Below are 21,987 nucleotides of genomic sequence, written 5' to 3'. Positions count from 1 at the left end.
TACTTACTCATGTACTTGTGCTTGTTAATTAATTTTACTGATTATAAGTTCCAAGATTTTGACTGAAACCAAATATTTCTTCCTCTCAATAATCTGTAAAGTAGTATTTGAGTCTGTTTTGTCTATGCAAGATGTCTTTATGCAGTTCTGGTACCAAACTATGCAAACCCTCTTTGATTCCAAGAACAAAATGTAATTTTAAATATTTTACTTTCATTTTATAAAAGTATCATACGTAATGAGAAGCCCCTTTGGGCCTATATATTTTCTGTCGTATTATCACCCAGTTTCTAATCATTTCTTTCTCTCAAAATTCCCTGGATGATTAGCAGTCCTTACTCAGGGTTTTCTGGTCTCCTTTTTGCCCTGGTCATATCACTCATCACTCTGGTCAGTTGCCAGTAACACTGCTCACTGATCTCTTTGGCCTCTTTAACTTAACCGTAATCTATGACCATACTATATCCTTCTTTGAACTTTACCTCTATTCTGAGCAACTCATTGCTGTTTGTCATTGTTCTTCTACTAACCCTGCCCATTCAGTCACCTTATCTCCTCAAAAACGTTTTCTTGCTGTGATGCAATTACATGCCATCAAACTATTTATTTTACTATCATTACTCAGTTACTTTTGGAATATCTATAGACTGTCTTTGTTGTTTCCCTCCTATTTATCAGCTACATGCTATCCATTGTTGACATCGAGGTATGATGTTCTACATGAAGCACAATTCTATTTATCTTACACCTCTGTTGCCTTCACAACAAACTCTACACTATCTAACCTCCTGTGCACCACTAGAACTTCTTGTAACTTAGCTTTACCTAAACCAACATTTTCTTGTTATTATTAGCGGGCTTCAAGCTCCAAATTCATCATCTTCCCTGCCCGTTCACTTGGACTGAATCTGCTTCTATACAAACTGACTCAGTTTTCTTTCAGTATGTGGTCTGTTTTCAAGGCTGCTTTTTTTTCCCAATTCCAGAACAGCATCTACTTATGTCTGTTTCTTACTCTCACTCAGGGTTCAATATCTCTGTTGCTTTCCTCACCAGCCTATTCACATCCATCCTTTACAAACCTTGTGCATTGAATGCTCTGCTTTTGTGCACTGTTACACATATTTACCAAGATATACAGTTGTGAATTGATTTTAGAATAAATGCACACATAGACTCACCCTTATCCTAGTCATATTACCCAGCACACAATTTACATTCTGGTTCTGCGTTACAACTTGTTTGTTGACTCTTTTTGCCTATCATTGAAGGCTGAGCCTTTCTGTAAACCATGGTTGCCACATTAGCCTACTGAGCTTCTACTTACCATTAAAGTATTTAGATAAACATGGCTTTCTTATTTCTAGTACCTCTATCAAAGATTCTGACTTGTGTTTAATGTCCACCTATGTTTCTTTTTAAATGATAAAATGTTCCATGAAGGGCACTATATAAATATTAGTTGAAACTGCACATTTGTATCCCAATGTATTTTATGTACTGGAGTTGTCTTTAAATGAATGAAAGTATTATGGTGGTGTTTCTCCTGAATAAAATTGCCAATATCATGCTTCCTCACAACAGGCTTTATGAAAGCAATTTACACCATTGACTATTAGTTCCTGTAGGTACATCTGATTTGGACTAAATCACATTTCATCCATTTTTGAAGTCAATTAAAATTATCTTTGAAAATATAGAGGCAAATTATTTGCCCCAATGTTCACTCATAATAAAGATTAATAGATTCTCACTGTACCACATACTTTGATACTTTGACTGTTCTTTGAACATCATAGATCTGTCATGAGACAAGTATTTAACATTTATTATCCTGCAGCATATTTTTTTTACCTTATCAGGGAATCACTTCAGATTTGTTTCCTGGAATAAAACTGCCAAAACCTGACTATCGTATCTTGCTGGAAGCAATCAAAGAGAATTGTGAACACATGAATCTGCAAATGACTGACTTCTTCTCACAGAAGATCTTACAAATCTATGAAATGATGATTGTGCGTCATGGTTTTATGATTGTTGGAGAACCATTTGGTGGAAAGACATCAGCATACAGAGTTCTGGCTGCTGCTTTACACGATATTTGTGAAAAGGTAGAGATGAATGCGAAATCGCCATCTAGTGCATCTTCAATTATTTTACCGTCAGACTGTTATGGCCTTTAATTGGTATTTTTGGGCAGGCCAGTGGGTCACTTTAACTTTTCAATTTCATAAATAAGCCCATGAATTGTAAATAAAAGAGACGTTATTAAAAAGGACCTTATCGCCTTGAAACTCATCCCCCAGTCAGGAGCGCGAAGTGTGCTTCATAGATGTGTCAGCATATTGTGCTCTTCTTCTGAGATTAATTTCATTGGGATAATTAATTTCAGAGAGAGCATAAATTTCACCCTAACAAGTTTGGATGTAATAGCCAAGGATGAATTCTAGGCATTTATCTGTCCAACTTATCTATCATTTATCTTATTGTACATGTACGACATTTTATAATACATATATAAAAAGGAATTAGAATGAAATTATCCCATAACTTATGTGTTTAAGTATGGACTAATGAATTTGATAAAATTAGGCAGAATTGAGAATAGTGAGGAGCATATCCAGAAGCTTTAAGAAGATCTAAAGCTATAGACAATCTAAGTGAATGGGCGAAAAATTGACAATTGAATAACATGTGGAAAAACGTGAGGTCGTCCACTTTGGTATACAAAACATGAAAACAGAGTATTTCTTAAATAATGATAGACTGGGAAATGTGAGGTTCGATGGGACTTGGGTGTCCTTGTACACATGTCACTGAAATTTAACATGTATAGTAACTAGCAGTTAGAAGCACAAATGGTATTTTGGCTTTTGTTACAAGGGGATTTGAATACTGGACTTGAGAGGTCTTACTGCAATTATATAGGGCCTTGGTGAGACTTGAAGCATTCAGTTTTGGTCTCCTTACCATAAAAAATGGATATGCTTGCCATAGAGGAAGAGCAACAAAGATTCATTAGTCTGATTCCTGAGATAGTGGGTTTTCCATATGAGGGGAAATTGTGCGGACTATGCCTATATTCTCTACAGTTATGAAGAACGAGGGGTTATCTCATTGAGACTTACAAAATTTTTACAGGGCTTGCCAGCGTGGATGCAGGGAGAAGTCTAGAACCAGGGCTCAAGGTCTCAGAATAAGGGGTATCCCATTTTGCATTGAGAGAGGGTGGGAAATCTTTGAAATTCTCTATTCCAGAGGGCTGAGGAGGATTAGTCATTGAGTTCATTCAGAACAGTGATCAATACATTTCTGGATATTAAGAATAAAGGAATATGGGGATAGTACAGAAAATGGAACTGAGGTAGAAGATCAGCCATGACTTTGATGAATGGTGGAGCAGACTCAAAGGAACAAGTGTATTTTGTTGGAAATATTAGCATCGTTAAAGGGATGGGATAATGTAGACCTCATCATCTTCATAAAAGAGAGGGACAATACATTGTAGTTCAGGCTGAAAAAACGATTACTGTAATCATTGGTTTGGCGTCCTTAAAAGTAAGTAAATCTCCAGGCCTGGATAAAATGAATTCTAAGCTGTTAAGAGAAATAAGGAAAGAAATAGTACAGACCAAGACCATAATTTCTGATCATCTTTAGCTACAAGGATGGTACTATAGGGCTGGAAGGATGTTAATGTGAGAAAAATGCATTGACTAAATATTAACAAGCTAGGTAAGCTAACATTGGTGGTGGGCAAATCATTGGTAAAGATCCTGAGAAACTGAGAATTATTATCTGGAAGGACACAGATTTATCAAGGGCAGTCATCCAAGAATTGCTGAGAGGATGTCATGTCTGACGCATTTGAACTTTTAAGTGGGAAGTAACATAAGGGTCGATAAAGGTAGCACATTTGATGTTGTCTGTGTAGATTTTAGGAAAGCACTAGATGAGATCTCATATAGAAGACTGATCAGAAAATTAAAATCAAGTGGAATCAAAGGAAGGTGGCAAATTAGACCAAAAATAGGCTTAGTGGCAAGAAGTTAAGGGTAGTGATCAACAAGTGTTTAGTGATGAGAAGGCTATTTGCATTGAGGTTTTATAGGGCTCATTGCTAGGTCCCTTGCTATTTATGGAATATATCAATGACGTGGGCATAAATGTTGGAGCCAGAATTAAGAGTTATGACAGAGATACTAAAATTGACCATCTGGTTAATACTGAAGAAGAAAGCCGTAGAAAGTAGGAAGTTATCAATGGACTTTTTGGACTGGGACAAAAGTGGCAAATGGAATTCAATCCAGAAAAGTGTGAGGTGATGCATTTGGAAAAGGCAAATATGGCAAAGAAATATTCAGTAAGTGATCAGGTATTAGCAGGTGTTGAGAAAGTGAGGTATGTTGTAAAGCATTTTCACATATGCTTGAAGTAACTGGTAAATTAAATGGTTAAGAGAAAGCATGCTGAATACTTCCCTTTATCGGCCAAGGCACACAGTCTAACAGCAGAGAACTCATAGTAGATACAGCTTTATTTAGTACACGTCTATGTACAATACTAGTTGTCACATTTTGGGAAGGGTGGTTTGGAAGAGAGGATGCAGAAGAGATGTTTGAGGAAGTTACCATGTGGGAGAATTTTACTCAAGGAGAGAGTGGTTAGGTTAGTTTTGTTTTATTTGGAACAAACAAGGCTGAGGATAGATTTAATCAAATATATATAATGATCAGAAGTGTAGATAAAGTGAACAGGGACCTATTTCCTGCAGCAGAGAAGTAAGTAATCAGGGGCTTGAATTCAAAGGAATTTGATTAAGGGGAGGTGAGGAAAATAATGTCCCTCAGGGTGCTCGTGTTCTGGGACTCATTGCTTGAAGGGGTGGGGCAGGCAGAAATCATCATCACATTTAAAAATACCTGGATGAACACTTAAAATGCCTTAGTCCGTGGGCTGCAGACCAAGAGCTAGGAAGTGGGAAGTTCTTGACTGGCACAGACATAAATTTTTTTACGAGTGTAGTTATAATTTTTTTTCCTTTAACGTCTTAGTAATGCACTGCATATCTAGTCAAACTATTTTATGCCTTGCCTTTCATCATCACAAAATTAGTAATTAGTTTAGATATGCTGCTCTTTACAATTATTTCAATCACATAATTCCATAAAATGTATTCATTATCTTTTGCCTAGGGACTAATGGAGGAAAACAAAGTTCAAATTACGGTAATTAATCCTAAGGCCATTACTATGGGTCAACTGTATGGCCAATTTGATAAGGTATCGCATGAATGGTCAGATGGCATTCTGGCTGTTAGCTACAGAGCATTTGCTGTTTCTTCTGTAAGTATTTGTGAATTATGTTAATTTTCAGCTATATATTACACATACTGTGACAGGCAGAAAGATGAATTCCTCAAACAAAAAACAAATCTGAAATGTTTGGTTTACATGCATTAGTATATTTTTTTTAAAAAGAGGGAAATATAGACATATTTCTATAGTTCCTTTCACAACCCATGGAACACACCAAGCACCTTGCAGCCAATGATTTATTTTTGAAGTGCATTCACTGTTGTAAAGTAAAAAATAGAGTACCAATTTGCACATAGCCAAGTACCTCGAACAGCAAAATGTTAATGATTAGATCGAGTATTTGAGTAATGTTGGTTGAGAAATAAATATGAGGCAGGTTACTGAGATTCTTCTGCAGTTCTTTGAATAGTCTAATGGGATAATTTACATCCATCTGAGAAAACAGCTGGGGCCTCAGATAAAACGACTCATCCAAAACAAAACATAGCAAACACATTAAGATAAGCAGTGCCATCCCTCAGTCTGGTCATGAAACTTAAGTTTCTGGAGTGGGACGAAATCACAACCATCTGACCTGGAGTGAAAAATATTTTTGTTACTTAAATCACTTGTTGTCGTATATTTCTCTGGAAATTAGTGTTATATCATATTATTGTTAACTGCGGTGAGGCTGATCATTAATGTTCCACAGCAACCATTTGAAACCACCTGTGACTTACATACTGTTTGTTCTTCATTGTTCAACCACAATTATAAAATTTACCTGTGGCTAATGAAAGCTATTCAACCCATCTATTCCAAACTTATATTGGTAGTTATTTCTTAAATGAGTTCTTGGTTTGCCTGCCCACCTTCCATCTGAAGGCCCCTATCATTTGCTGATTGCTTTTTATGTGAAGAAAAATTGTTTGATGTCTGTCTAAAATTTAACTTTTACCAGTTTCAACCCATATCCCCTTGAATCATTCATGTAGAAATATTATGGGATTTGTATTTCCACACCCTTGACTGACTTGTGTGCCTTTACATCATAACCACTGAGAGGCAGACTTTGAATGTATGACAACAACAGTCATGCATCCATGCCTGGCATGAAAACACAGAAGGGAAACTGATGAAACCATGGCTAACAAAATAAATTAAGGATAGCATTACATCCAAAGAGAAGTCATTAAAGATAATTAGATAAAATAGCAAACCTGATAATTGGGAATGGTTTAGATTTCAGCGAAGAACAAAGAAATTGATTAAGAAAGCAGAAATAGAATATGAGAATAAACTTGCAGGGAACATAAAGGTGGACTCTAAAAGTTTCTACAAATATGTAATTAGAGAAGGATGAGTGAAGTCAAATGTGGGTCTTCTGCAGTCAAAAACAGGAGAATTCATGATAGGCAGAGCAATTAAACAGATATTTGGGCTCTGTCTTACCGAAAAGGCCTCACTGAAAACTAATTTTCCAGAATTTTAGGGAGCCAAGAATCTACTGAAGGTCAGGAAGGAAGTATTAGTAAGAAAATAGTGCTTGTATAATTAAAGGCACTTAAAGCTGGAAAATACCCAGAGCCTCATAATTTACATCCTGAGTACAAAAAGAGGTTGCTGGGGAAATACTGGATGCATTAGTTATCATTTTCTGGAAGTCTATAGATTATCAAAAATTTCCTGTGGTTTGGAGTTTAAAAACATAAAAAACCATTTAAAAAACATAAGGAAGAGAGAAAATAAGAAACTGCAGACTGATTAGCTTAATATTAATATTAATGATGAGAAATATGCTGGAATCTATTATTAAGAATGAAGTAACCAGACACTTGGAAAATATCAATGGAATGAGACAAAGTTGACATGGATTTCTGAAAGGACAATAGTATCTGTCAGATCTACTGGAGTTGTTTGAGGAGGTAACTGGTAGAACAGACAAAGGAAAATCAGTGGTGTGGTGTATTTGGACTTCCAGAAAGCCTTTGATAAAACCCTACATAAAAGGTCAGTATGTAAAATGAAAGCTCATGATATTGGGTTAATGTTTTGGCATGGATTGAAAGTTGGTTAACAAGCAGGAAGCAAAGAGTAGGAAAAAATGCAATTTTTTTTTGGTGGCAGGTAGTAACTAGCATGGTACCACAGGGATCAGTGCTCGAGCCTCAGCTATTCATAATATATATCAATGAACTGGATTAGGGAATAGAATGTAATATTTTGAAATTTGTTGTCAGCACTAAACTGGGTGTAATTATGAATATGAAGAGCTTGCAGAGTCTTTAAGGTGACAGATAAATTAAGTTAGAAAGCAAAAGCAGTACAGATGCAATATAATGTGGATAAAGGTGAAGTTACCCACTTAAGTCAGAAAGACATTGGCAATGCATTATTTAAATTGTGTTGAGATGGCAAGGGTTGATACATAAAGCTGCTTAGTGTTCTTGTTGAAAGCAAACTTGCAGGTGCTGCCAGCAGTTAAGAAGGTAGATGACATGTTGGCCTTAATAGAAAGAGGATTTGAGTTTAAGAACAAGGATATCTTTTTACAGTTATACTGGGCCTTGGTGAAACCATACTTGGAGTATTGTGTGCAGTTTTGATCTCCTTACATAAGAGAGAACATATGCTATACAGGGAGACTGGTTCTTGTGATGTTGATACTGTCGCATGAGGGGAGATTAGGTTGGCTAGGTTTGTGTTCACAAGAGTTTAGAAGATTGAGAGGTGATCTAATTGAAATTTACCAGAATTGTTTAGAATGGGTCTCGGGTTACAAGGCAGGAGACCTGGGACTGAGAAGAGGAGAATTATCTTCACTCAGATCATGGTGAGCCTGCAGAATTTGCTGCCACAGAGGCCAGTTGAAGCCAAGTTGCTGGGTGTCTTTAAAAAGGTGACACATTAACTTCTGGATGCAAAAGTCATAAAGGGATCTAGAGAGAGAACAGTAATATGGTGCTAGATAGCTGATCAGCCTACGCTTCATGGTTCATGTACAATAGCTCATAGATCCTTTTGTACCAAATCATTTTGTAGTTTTAAATAATTTAAATAATAATTTGCTTTTTCACTCTTCCTTACAAAGTGGATAACCTTACATTTTTCTATCTGCCAATTTCTTGCCCATTCATTTAACTCATCTTTATCCCTTTGGAGGTTAATTGTGTCATGGCCAATGGTTTTCTGCTGTCCGTCTCCTTTTCTTGAATTGTGGTTTTACCTTTGTAGTTTTTCAATCTTCCAGAATCCTGGGAATTTTGATAGATTACCACCAATGCATCCAATATATCTAGTCATTTCCTTTGAAATCCTAGTTTGAAAGCCATCTGGTCCAGGGGTTTTGTTGGCCTTTTAATGCCATTGGTTTGAATAGTACTTTTTCTTGATGATAGAGATTGTTATAAATTCCTCCTAATGGTCCCTTGACAATCTTTTATTATTGGGATGTTTCTCGTGTCCTCTACTTTAAAGATCAATCTAGCTACATTACTTAGAATCTCTGTCATTTCTCGATTTCCCATTATTAATTCACCAGTCTGATCCTCTAAAGGACTAATATTTACTTTAACAAGTCCCTTCCTTTTTATATACCTGTAGAAGCTTTTACTGTTTTTGTATTATTTGTTAGTTTACTCTCATCGTCTCCTTTTAATTTATTTCTTATCCTTTGCTGGTCCTAAAAATATTCCCAATCCTCTGTTATTTTTGCAACACTGTATGCTTCTTCTTTCAATTTGATACCATCATTAACAACTTTGGTTAGCCACACATTGTGCATTTGTCTCATAAAGCCTTTCTTTCTCACAGGAATATAATTTTTCTGGGATTTATCAATTGCTTCCTTAAATCTTTGCTATTGTTGATTTATAGTCTTGCCCCATAATCTATTTTCCCAGTCCACTTCAGCTAACTCTGTCCTCTTACCATTGTAATTGTCTTTATTTCATTTTAGGACACAAGTTTCAGACCCAGGTTTCTCACTGGAGACACGAGACTGCAGATACTGGGTTCTTATTCTCTAATTAAGTTTGAAATTCTGCCATGCTATAAGTACTCTTTCCTGGAGGGTCCTATACTTATGACATCATTAATTAATCCTGTGTCATTAGATGATAACAGATCCAAAATAGCTTGCTTTCTAGTTGATTTCTCAATGTACTGCTCTAAGAAATATCCCAAATATACTCTATGAACTCATCCTGAAGACCACCTTTGCCTGTTTAATTTGTTCAACTATGTGTTGATTAAAATTGCCCAAGATTATTGTCCTCCAGCGTAGCTACTATTAGCTGAGACATTTGATACTCCCACCACTCCTCTTATTCTTGCTGTTTCTGATCTCCACTCGAACTGATTCTGAATCTTGAGCTTCTGAGCCAATGTCATTCCACACCGGCACAGTAATCTCATCCTCCATTAACAGAGTTCTCCCACCTCCTTTCCCTTTCTGTCTGTCCTTTGGAAACTTCAAATTCCCCTGAATGTCTAGTTTCCAGGTTTGGTTATCTTGCAACTAAGTCTCTGTAATAGCCATCAAACCATATTTCTACTTGTGCTGTTGACCTGTATGTTTTGTTATGAATGCTGCTTTCATTCAGATAAGCAACTTTTAATTTAATTGTTTCCTATTTTGAAAATTTGCAGGTGCATTACAATTCTTGTAATTGCCAGCCCTTTCTGATACACTCTGCGATACTCATGTTGTTGTCCTATATCACTGCCGTCTTCTTTCTCTTTTCCCTCCAAAGTGCCCTTCCATCTGAACCTTAGTATCTATTTCAATCTTAGCTTTTCTCCTTGTGATTCTACCTTCAGGTTTCCATACACCTGCAAAGCAAGTTTAAATCCTCCCCACAAAGGCAACTCTCTCCACACATCCCTCCCCCCACCCCCCAGGCCCCCAAGGATTATAGTCCTGCTCCCATTGAGGTAGAACCCACCTTTCTTGTAAAGGTCCCTCCTGCTTCAGAAATGGTCTCGGTTGCTCAGGAATCTAAAGCCCTCCCTCCTACATCATTTATGTACGTCAGCCATGTAATCATCTGCTCTATTTCTGCACTCAATAACACGTGGCACTGTTAGTAATTTGGAGATGATACCTTTGGGGCCCTTTTTAACCCGTTTCTTATTTCTCTAAACTGCCTTCAGTACCCGATTCCTCTTTCTATTTGTTTTGTTGGTTATGAATATGGGCTACCATCCATGTCTGTTCACCCTCTTTCAGAATGCCCTGCAGCTCTTTTTCAAAGCAGTTGTAATTGGATATTTTACATGGAACATAGAACCGTACAGCACGGGACAGGCCATTTGGCCCACGACGTTGTGCTGATCTTGATGCCAATTTATACTAAATATCCTCTTCCTGTGTATCATCCATATCCCTCCATTCCCTTCATATTCATGTCTATCTAAAAGCCTCTTAAATTCCACCAAATTGCCTGCTTCCACTACTACCCCGGTATCGCACATTCCAGGCACCTACCACTTTCTGCGTAAAAAAAACTTGCCAATTTATCCGTTTAAAGTAAAATATGACTTCTGTTTGATAGACCCCAGATAGAAAATGGTTAATCTTTGATGGACCTGTTGATGCAGTCTGGATTGAGAATATGAACACTGTGCTGGATGATAACAAGAAATTGTGTCTAATGAGTGGAGAAATCATTCAGATGTCTCCCCAGATGAGTCTTATATTTGAACCAATGGATCTGGAGGTTGCTTCCCCTGCTACTGTAAGTAATCATACATTAATTTTAATGGAAGTATAAGTTGGATTCCATGACCTAGTGCCTTAAGAAAGTGTGCCTTCCAGTAACGGAATGCTTGGGCCTTGTGCCTCGTGCTTTCTACTCCAATTCATAAAAAAATTACAGTTTTCAGGAAGCTATTTCCCAGCCCTCAAATCCTGCAGGTATTCTTCCTTGATCTACCCAAATATGGAACCAGCTTCAGCATAACAAATTTTATCAGAAATATCACGTCAGTTCCAATGCTATGAATAGAAAGGAAAAATATTTAGAAGCTAAAATATTTGGTGGAAAATTTTATCTTTGTTCCTGAACACTAATAGGCACATGAACATTGGCCACCAGTAGAACTCATCACCCGACAATCATGGTGGCTATTGCTTTCACCCCCATATGGTGCTAATAACCAAATAAATCATTTTGCCCCTTTGTATTTTGCATAAATTTATAATTTTTGAAAATGTTCTTTTGTATTAATTTCTTCACGTGAATGACAAAATTATTGGCAAGGAATTTCCTCTGTGCCTTTCCTGGTTCACTGACCTGACTGTTTGAAGTGAACTGGAGGATACCTTTCCATGGTTTTCTGACCAACAAAAGGCTAAGGGATGATAGCAGATCAAGAAGACTTCTGGATATCTACTGAGATTTAGTGCTGGGTTGCATTCTATATATTTTTAAATAAAATTTCTGCATGTTACGCTTTAGGTTTCAAGATGTGGAATGGTCTACATGGAACCTCTTATGATGGGATGGAAGCCTATAATGGTATCTTGGATGAATAAAATGCCAGCTGGTGTTAGTCCCATGCACAAGGAATTAATTGAAGGATTGTTTGACAGAATGGTGCCAGTCTGTCTCCAATTTGTTCGAAAAGCAGCTAAGGTAACAAGCTAATAATCAATATCATGTCTAAATTTTGCAAACTTCAATTTGTGTATCCATATAAATAGTCACACCTAACCTCTCACAACCATCCAAAGTTTTCAGAGGAATTTATGAAAAATTAAACAAAACTTATTGGTCAAGTTAGTTTGGAGAGCTGCTGTAAATGTGGCACGAACAAGATTTCAAAGAAACTTCAAGGAGACATAAAATTGGGAAAAGTTGCAAAATGATTATGCTTGATGTCACTAAATTAGCAAGCTGTGGGTTCAAAGTGCACTCTAGCGACTTAATTATAGGGGTGTGCTGCACTGATGATAAATGAAGGGCAATCTCAGGTGAATTCCACATTCTATGATCATCCCCAGATTTAATCAGTCTGCATTAGCAGCTGTGCATTCAGCTATTAAAGCTCTGGAGTACTTACCCTAAACCTTTACTTCTCTATCCCTCTTCCTGGCTTTAGGTTATTCATTGGAATTTATCTCTTTGATCAACTGGCTTGAGATGTTTTGCTGCATGATATGGGGGTTGTGGCTTCGTGGCAAACCATCATAAATCTAGAGACATGCTCTGCCGAGTATCGGTTCAGAGCAGTTGAACAAAAGGAAGCACTCTTTTTGTCATTGCTTAGATTTTCTCTGAGTACATGACCTTGATTGTATTGAAGTTGCTCAGTCTGGAGGTTGCACACTGAGATTAATCAACCATTCTTCAGTAGGCAGCCCATTTCACCGAGCAGGCACCCTGACACTAAATGAACAGGGAATGGGGCCATTTAGGAACTTAACTGTCTGTTCAATGATTGTCTATCATTTCAACCTGTTACAGATATTCCCTTTGTTCCACACACTGCCCTACTCATCTTCTCTGTTACTTAGACTGACTTGCCTTGTTTCTTTCTCAATTCTGATGAAGGGTCTTCGACCTGAAATGTTAACTGGTTTGTCTTTCCACAGAAGCTATCTGACTGGCTGAGTCCTTCCAGTATTTCTGTTTTTCTTTCAGATTCTAGTGTCTGCAGTTTTATTTGTTTTCTATTGAACCCCTCAAGCCTGTTTCACAATTCAATTTGATATTCCCATCCACTTTCCCGCCTTTTCCCCAAAAATTGTGATTCCCTTACCGATTAGAAATCTAGCAATCTCAGCAGGACTGTGACTGATATATTCTTGGGGAAGTTTGCTCTTGGGGGAGGGATTAAACTAGAATTTCGGGGGGATGGGAACCTAAGCAGGGTAGAGAGAAACAAGGGCAGAAATGGAAAAAAGAACAGTAGAATGCAGAAACAGAAGGCAGGGAAATCGAGGGCAGGAGGCAAATGGGACTACAAAATAAAAACAAGGTAATTAAAAGGCAAGCTTAAAGGCTTTGAGTCATGAAGTATTCATAATAAGGTAGATGAACTAAATAAAGGTAAACAAGACATAAGATTGCTTTATTAGTCATATGTACATTGAAACACACAGTGAAATGCATCTTTTGCGTAGACTGTTCTGGGGGCAGCCAGCAAGTGTCACCACGCTTCCTACGCCAACATAGCATGCCCACAACTTCCTAACCTGTACGTCTTTGAAACGTGGGAGGAAACTGGAGCACCCGGAGGAAACTGGAGCACCCAGAGGAAACCCACGTAGTCACGGGGAGAATATACAAATTCCTTGCAGACAGCGGCTGGAATTGAACTCCGGTTGCTGGCGCTGTAATAGCGTTACACTAATCACTACACTACCGTGCCTGCCCTTCACTACCGTGCTCTGGTAGCTACTACAGAGAAATGGTGGCAAGGGGATCAAAGCTGGGAACATAAGTTTTTAGGATCTTTGACTTTTAGAAAAGGTCAGATGGGAGGGGGGTGGGTGGGGGAGATCCTGGGGATGCATAGTCAATAAAAGATGAAATAAGTCCAGTTGTAAGAGACAATTTAGGCCCAAAGAATGTTGAGTCCATTTGAGTGGAGCTAAAAACAAACAGATGGGAAGGAAGATGCTGGTAGGAAATGTATGCAGACCCTCAAACAGTCAGTACAGTACAGGAAAAGGTATAATTCAACATATAATGGGGGTGTATGAAAAGGGACACTTCCCTGCACATATGGTCACCACAGACACCAGAATTGTCTTTAACCTCCCATAATGTGCAGGAAGTGCATTCCATGGCTCTCAGCTGCCCTTACATGTATTACGCTTAAATTAAACTTCTTAGAATACTAATTACGTGACGGACATTATTCCAGTCCAAATACTACTTACTATAATGTGGAGAATGTAATAAGGAACATTCTCTTCTGGTGCATGGGCTTCAGACTTGTGTCAGAAACTTGGTATATCATACTGTCTCAAAAGTAGCGGGCCAATCAAAAAGCACAGAGAATTGTTACAGAATGAACAAGCCATGGCATGCTCAATGGGAAATGAGCATTGACAAGCATAATTTCTTTGCCAATTGTTGGATACTTGAGAATGAAATAACTTGCAGTTGTTCTATAGCTCTGGCTTCCTGTCAGTTGCCCTTGAGATGGTTATAGGTCCAGATGATGGATCCTTATGTGCACTTGGATCTCTGTGATCACTTCCTTTAAGGAGAGGCACTTTCCCCATTCCTCAGAGAACTGCTACCTAAAGACAGTTTGAGGATAAGGCCCACTCCTCCTCCCTCTGCAACAAGTAGTTGTGCAGTATGTACCTTCTGCTTGTTCTCCCAATCATATTGCAGGCCCAAAGGCCCCATGCTTGCTACTTATATGGCCCATTCTCTCACTGGGGCACAGACCACCCCCCCCCCCCCACCCCTGCTCCACCCACAGCACTTAAGCCTAACTTTTCCAGCCCTAAATATTCGATAGGGTGGAAGGACTCCCAATTAAATGGCTTCTGAGTCCTGGGTGTCGAAATGGCTGAGTGTTTTTGGAGCTGCACCCATCCAGGCAGTTGGAGAAATCAATATTGTACTCCTGCATTTGTAGGTTGTGTAATGTTTTGGGGGAGTTTTGTGATTCATTTGCCAAAAAATGACTGTTTTCATGACAACAGCTTTTAAGTGACTTGTTCAGTTCATTTTCTGGTAAGTGGTGACTACAAGGTGTTGTTATGGGTGAATTCTACGGATCATAATGCTGTTAGCCTTAAAGGTAGATGAGGGCACCTCCTCTTGTTAAAGGTTGTCATCGTGTGGAACTTTTGTTTTATAGCCCCATAAAGAGGATCCTGAGATAAATAGTGTGGAGCAGTAGGTCAAAGTTTTGACATTATAGACATAAAACACTTTGGGGTTGAATTTTAGTGGTTCTCCCAAAATCTAATCATAACCTCAAAAACTGTTACACTAGTCTTCTGGGATTTCTGCACCTCTTCACCCCCTTACCCACTTTTTATCAAAGCCAGTGTGTAATACAAATGGTAATGTGAATAACAAAATTTTCAATTTTTCCTTTCATCATACAGGAGCTAGCTCCTACTGCTGATGTAGGTTTAGTACGGTCACTTATGAACCTTATGGACTGTCTGATGGAAGAATTTACAGATGCAGCCAAGATCAAACAGATGAATGAACGTGATATTTGTTCATGGCTTGAGGTAGGGGCTAATTTTGATGTGAATAAATGTTTCTGAAGCATAATTGTATGAAAAGATTTGGGGATGTATTTATGTAAAATGTATAAACTCACCAGTTAAACACTATAATGGAAAATTTCAAATGTAAATTCCTACCCTATCATTGTTTAGTTGCAGGCTTACCACTGTTGTTCATGCTTTGGTGCCTCCCTAATTCCATCTTCAGCATCCCTAACTTTCTGACATTCGTAGCTTCTGAATTTATTTCTTGTTGTAGTTTTCCTTTTCAGATTTGTGAATTTCTGGGCAACTCCACTCTCCTTGTTCTCCTGCTCTTAACTAAAGTCCTGAGACTCGGACTCAGGCTGACTGCTTAAAAAAAAAGTGCCAGAAGTGCTGTAAATGTTAGACTAAATCTAAGACAAGTAAAAAAGAGTAAAAATATACCTTAACTAAAAATTTTGTGGATGTTGTGCATTTCACGGTGTTAAGCCTGTATGGGTTCTAAGGTCTTTGGTTTTCACTTTGGCTGTCCCAGGGGTTCTGACCTCCCTCTCAGCCACTCCTGGGATTGCTGGCTGCCCACCCACTCAGACTTGCTTGTTCTGCAGCAGATCCTGCAAACCAAATAAATCACATCCCTGTACTGGATCAATGATGTGTGCTGCGCAAAGGGATGTGTATTGATTTAAAAAAAAAGCTTACTGAGGTAAAACACTCCATATGCATAAGGTATAAGCAGCAAGGTTCAGACAGGGCCCGTGAGGAATATAGAGTAGCGAGGAAGGAACTTAAGAAAGGGCTGAGGAGAGCTAGAAGGGGACATGAAAAGGCATTGGCTAGTAAGGTTAAGGAAAATCCCAAGGCCTTTTTCACCTACGTGAAGGGTAGGAGGATGGCTAGGGTAAAGGTAGGTCCGATTAAAGACAAAGGTGGGAGAATGTTCCTGGAGGCGGCGGAAGTGGGAGAAGTTCTCAATGAATACTTCTCTTCGGTATTCACCAAGGAGAGGGGTCTTGATGACGCAGAAGGGAGGGCTGGTAAGTGTAATGTTCTCGAGGTTGTAGATATCAAGATAGAGGATGTGTTGAAGTTGTTAAATAATATCAAGATGGATAAATCTCCGGGGCCTGACGGGATTTTCCCCAGGCTGCTTCGAGAGGCGAGGGAGGAGATTGTTGAACCACTGGTAAGGATCTTTGAGTCCTCGCTGTCCACGGGGATGGTGCCGGAGGATTGGAGGGTGGTGAATGTTGTCCCCTTGTTCAAAAAAGCTAGTAGGGATAGTCCAGGGAATTACAGACCGGTGAACCTTACGTCTGTGGTGGGTAAGCTGTTAGAAAGGATTCTAAGGGATAGGATCTATGAACACCTAGAGAATCATGGACTGATTAGGGACAGCCAGCATGGATTTGTGAAGGGAAGATCTTGCCTCACAAGCCTGATAGAGTTCTTTGAGGAGGTGACCAGGAAGATTGATGAGGGTAGTGCGGTGGATGTGGTCTATATGGATTTTAGTAAGGCGTTTGATAAGGTACCTCATGGTAGGCTTCTTCAGAAGGTCAGAGGCCAAGGGATCCAGGGAAGCTTGGCTGTGTGGATTAGGAATTGGCTTGCCTGTAGAAAGCAGAGGGTTGTGGTGGAAGGAGTGCCCTTGGATTGGAGGGTAGTGACTAGTGGTGTCCCACAGGGATCGGTTTTGGGACCTCTACTTTTTGTGATATTTATAGATGACTTAGATGAGGGGGTGGAAGGCTGTGTTAGTAAGTTTGTGGACGACACTAAGATCGGCGGTGTTGTGGATAGTGTGGAGGGCTGTTGGAGCTTACAGAGGGATATTGATAGGATGCAGAGCTGAGCTGACAAGTGGTAGATGGAGTTCAATCCGGAGAAGTGTGAGGTGGTACACTTTGGAAGGACAAACTCCAGGGCAGAGTACAAGGTAAATGGCAAGGTACTTGGCAGTGTAGAGGAGCAGAGGGATCTGGGGGTTCATATTCACAGTTCACTGAAAGTTGCCTCACAGGTGGAAAGAGCAGTTAAGAAGGCCTATGGGATGTTAGTTTTCATAAATCGTGGGATTGAGTTTAAGAGCCGCGAAGTGATGATGCAGCTTTACAAAACTCTAGTTAGACCACACTTAGAGTACTGTGTTCAGTTTTGGTCACCGCATTATGGGAAGGATGTGGAGGCATTGGAGAGGGTGCAGAGGAGATTTACCAGGATGCTGCCTGGATTAGAGCGTATGGAATATGAGGAGAGGCTTAAGGTGCTAGGGCTTTATTCACTGGAAAGGAGGAGGATGAGAGGAGACATGATAGAGGTATATAAAATATTGAGAGGAATAGATAGAGTAGACAGCCAGCGCCTCCTTCCCAGGGCACCAATGCTCAAGACGAGAGGGCATGGCTTTAAGGTTATGGGTGGGAGGTTCAGGGGAGATGTCGGGGGAGGTTTTTCACCCAGAGAGTGGTTGGTGCATGGAATGCACTGCCTGGGGTGGTGGTGGAGGCAGATACATTAGACAGGTTCAAGAGTTTGTTGGATAGGCACATGGAGGAATGTGAGATAGAGGGATATGCGGGAGGAAAGGTTTAGATAGTGTGAGGGTGGTTTGATGGACGGCACAACATGGTGGGCCGAAGAGCCTGTTTTGTGCTGTATGGTTCTATGGTTCATATGCATGATTTAATTTTTTTTAAGTAAAAATTGTTACGTGGTTTAAGCCTACCAATTTTGGCAAATCATTGCAATAAATAATTAGTAAATAGTATTTACCTGCAATACTGCCTGTCCTGTCTGCAACTTTTTGAAGTTTATCCTGCAATCTTGGTAGGGAATTAATGTAATATAAAAAAAGACAATATGAGAAAAATAACAATGAGAAGCATGCACAGTTAAATTACTCATTTTGTTTCCTTTTTATTGTAAAGTTATGTTTTAGGCATTTAATTTAGCAGTCATGTTTAATTTTAAGGTAATTGTATTCTATATGTTTGAGCCACTTTCTTGCCATGATGTTGGTATATATTTCACTGATATGAAAGAGGAAAACAGCAGTTTCCTGAATCAGCAGTCCAGATGTTAAAGAGGTGGATCCTCCTATTGTACATTTAATGCATTTTAATTTCGTATGCCTAAGAATAGTGTGATTTTTACCGTAATTTGACTGCTTTTGCTTATTAATAAAATACATATTAATGAGCTAAACAGTTTCTTTAAATGGACCATTTACATATTTTAAAGAAAAAAATGTATTACAATTCAAAGACTCGTCATTTTGGGGTCATCCTCTGGTGATCTTGCATGTTGTATTAAATTTTTGGGGGCTCCATATACTTTTCTCTAGTTCAGTATCTCAGTCCTTTGTTCTAGATTGATCCTTTGACACGAAGAACCATTGTATTGTAGTGAGCCTTGCAGGTGAACAAAAGACCTGTTACTTTTTTTTTGGTATACTTGATATATCACCTGGCCTGTCTCAATTCATAAGGCAGCAGGGTAAACACTTCCATTGAATTTGGTCTATCAGTACCCAAAAAAATTTATTAAATAAGTAAATAACAGTAATGACAGCTTAACAGTGAGATAGAAAATATACACCGATCTCACGAACTAAAATTTAGTGAGATCTCAAAATTATTCTGCACTTTGGAAAGATCATTAAACCAACTATGTGCATGTGATTGTGGAGATAACGGAGCATATGTAGGTTCTGGATCATGGGTTGCTGATTACAGGTCTCAGCTGCTTTGTGAAGGCTGGCTTCTGTTCTACTAGCTTGGCTGTTCATGAAATGAATTTTGTGCAATTGATACCAAAGTGTGTGTTGCATTGCCAATTTCTTCTATCTGTTACTTTTATATTTATAGGGAATTTTTCTATTTTCATTAATCTGGTCTATTGGTGCTACCTCCATGGAGGAAGATCGACTGAAGTTTGATAAACTTGTACGGGAGATAACTGATGGGCCTCTTACTGAAGACACAAGAACACTATTCAGTTTATTTCTCCAGGTTGATCCTCCAACAAAGCTTCCCACTGTTCCAATTCCCAGCGAAGGAACAATATATGACTATATGTTCATTAAAGACGTATGTATAAACAGATTGCTAATTAAAAATATAATCGCATTCACTAAAATTTACAAATGTGACCATCTCATTTTCCCCATTTTTCTTGCCTTTGCATTCTTGTTATGCCATCATTCTGTTCACCTTCTGGGAGCAGCAGTGATTAGCGAGGTGGGATTACAGACTGGGAGTTGCAGTGATGGGGTGGGGGATGGTTAATTCCAGGAGTGGGAATGAGGTTCTTTAATGTGGAGTCATAGAACCACGCCTGCTACTCCTGGATCCAGTTAAAATGCCTCCATTTGTGTTCAATCAAACTTGATGACTATGCAATTGCAAGTGACAATGATAAACTTTATACACATAATTAATACTTAACTATTTTCCACTAATTATATTTATCTGCTCAAATTAAGTTGTCCTGCTTTTAGTGGTGGAGATTGCCCTAGTTTTTATTTACTCCACTCTATTAAGAGTCTCTATTTTCTCACCAAATTGACTTTGTACATCATACATAAGACTGTTTGCTCTAAGCTAGATAATAATAAAGCAGATAATTTGATTAAAAAACTACAATACATTTATAATTTTACTAAATAATGCAGGAATTTGTGGGAAAAATATGCTGTCTAAGAATAGAAATCCTAGGTCGATTAGATTGACAGCAAAAAAGAAACTGCTGGAGGAACTCAGCAGGTCATGCAGCGTCTGTGGACAAAATGGTGGAGGGCGTGTGAGGTGTCCAGATGTAGGTGGAAAGGGACTGGACAAAGGAGGCAGGATAGAGTCAAGGTATGAGGAGGTAAGTTCAGTGGGGCAAGGGCAAGTAGAAACAATGGGCCTACCAGGAGAGTCCTCTTTGTGGATCTTGGGTAAGAGATAGAAGTGCGCAGTGCAGGGTTGGGGCACTATCAGTTTGGAGGTTGTGGAGGGAAGATCTCCTGATGGAATGAGATTATGTGAAGGTCTGGGAGACAGTGGCCTGGTGTTTGTTGGTGGGGTTATGGTCCAGGGATACATGTGAGGAGGTATCCAAGAGCTGCCATCAGCCCTCAACAAGGTAGAGGTCAGTTTGTCAGATCACAACAGCACCGTCCTTGTCTGTAGGTTTGATGATGAGGAGGATGGGATTGGTGTGGTGAGTCTAGAGCTAGGAGTTCAGAGGGGGTGAGGTTGGATTGGTGAAGGGAGCAGAGCATTCAAGGATGTTCAACAATTATAGAGTCATAAAGCAATACAGCATGGATACAGGCCCTACAGCCCGCATCCATGCTGACCACGGTGCCCACCCAGTTAGTCCCAATTTCCTTCATTAAGCCCATATCCCTCTAAGCCCCACCCCTCCATGTACCTATCCAAGTGCTTCTTAAATAATGCTGTTGTACCTGCCTCACCATTTCCTCTGGCAGCTCATTCCATACACTCACCACCCTCTGTGTGGAAAAAGTTGACCCTCAGGTCCCTTTTAAATCTTTCCCCTCTCACCCTAAACCTATGCCCCCTAGTTTTGGACTTCCCTACCCTGGGGAAACACTGTTACCATCCACCTTCTCTATGCCTCTCATAATTTTAAACATTTTTATTCAGTTGCCCATCATTCTCCTACGTTCCAAGGAAAAAATACCTTGCCTGGCCAACTTTCCCTATAACTCCGGCCCTGGCAGCATTCTCATAAATCTTTTCTGCACTCTTTCCAGCTTAACCACGTCTTTCCTATAACAGGGTGACTAAAACTATTCTCCCAAGTGCGGCCTCACCACCGACTTATACAGCTGCAACATAATGTCCCAGCTCCTATACTTATTGCCCTGACAGATGAAGACTAGCATGCTAAACACCTTTTTCACCACTATGTCAACCTGTGATGCCACTTTCAATGAACTATGCACTTGTACTCCTGGGTTCATCTGTTCCATTACACTCCCTACTGCCCTACCATTCATTGTACAAGTCCTACACTGGTTTGACTTTCTAAAGTGCATCACCTCACACTTATCTGTATTGAAATCCATTTGCCACTCCTTGGTCCACTTCCCCAACCGATAAAGATCCCCCTGTAATCGACAATAACCTTCTTCACTATCAACAACACCTCCTAAATTCATGTAATCTACAAACTTACTGATCAAGCCTTGTGCGTTCGCATCAAATTATTTATATAAATAACGAATAACATAATAAGGGTCCCAACACTGACCCCTGCAGTGCACTACTAGTCATTGGCCTCCATTCCGAGAAACAACCTTCAACCACCACTCTCTGCTTCCTACTTCGGAGCCAATTTTGAATCCACTTAACTAGCTCTCCCTGGGATTCCATGGGACCTAACCTTCCAGACCAGCCTACCATGTGCGACCTTGTGCAGTGACAGTTGTTGGGTGAGGTTGGCAGACGAAAGAACATTTAGACCATAAGATATAGGAAA

General features: G+C 39.3%; 1 protein-coding gene across 1 annotated transcript in view; it reads left to right on the top strand.

The window, feature by feature from the left end:
• The window catches only part of dnah7 (dynein, axonemal, heavy chain 7), a 236,137-nt gene that overhangs the window by 95,248 nt on the left and 118,902 nt on the right, over positions 1–21,987 (top strand). The window contains exons 29-34 of the mRNA XM_052011084.1: positions 1,863–2,111; positions 5,196–5,345; positions 10,853–11,035; positions 11,759–11,935; positions 15,379–15,510; positions 19,362–19,583. Coding sequence (XP_051867044.1) covers positions 1,863–2,111; positions 5,196–5,345; positions 10,853–11,035; positions 11,759–11,935; positions 15,379–15,510; positions 19,362–19,583 — 1,113 coding nt within the window. The remainder of the gene's footprint in view (positions 1–1,862; positions 2,112–5,195; positions 5,346–10,852; positions 11,036–11,758; positions 11,936–15,378; positions 15,511–19,361; positions 19,584–21,987) is intronic.

Source organism: Pristis pectinata, chromosome 1 (assembly GCF_009764475.1).
Source record: "Pristis pectinata isolate sPriPec2 chromosome 1, sPriPec2.1.pri, whole genome shotgun sequence".
NCBI classification, from domain to species: Eukaryota; Metazoa; Chordata; class Chondrichthyes; order Rhinopristiformes; family Pristidae; genus Pristis; species Pristis pectinata.
This window is presented reverse-complemented; position numbering and strand designations above follow the sequence as displayed.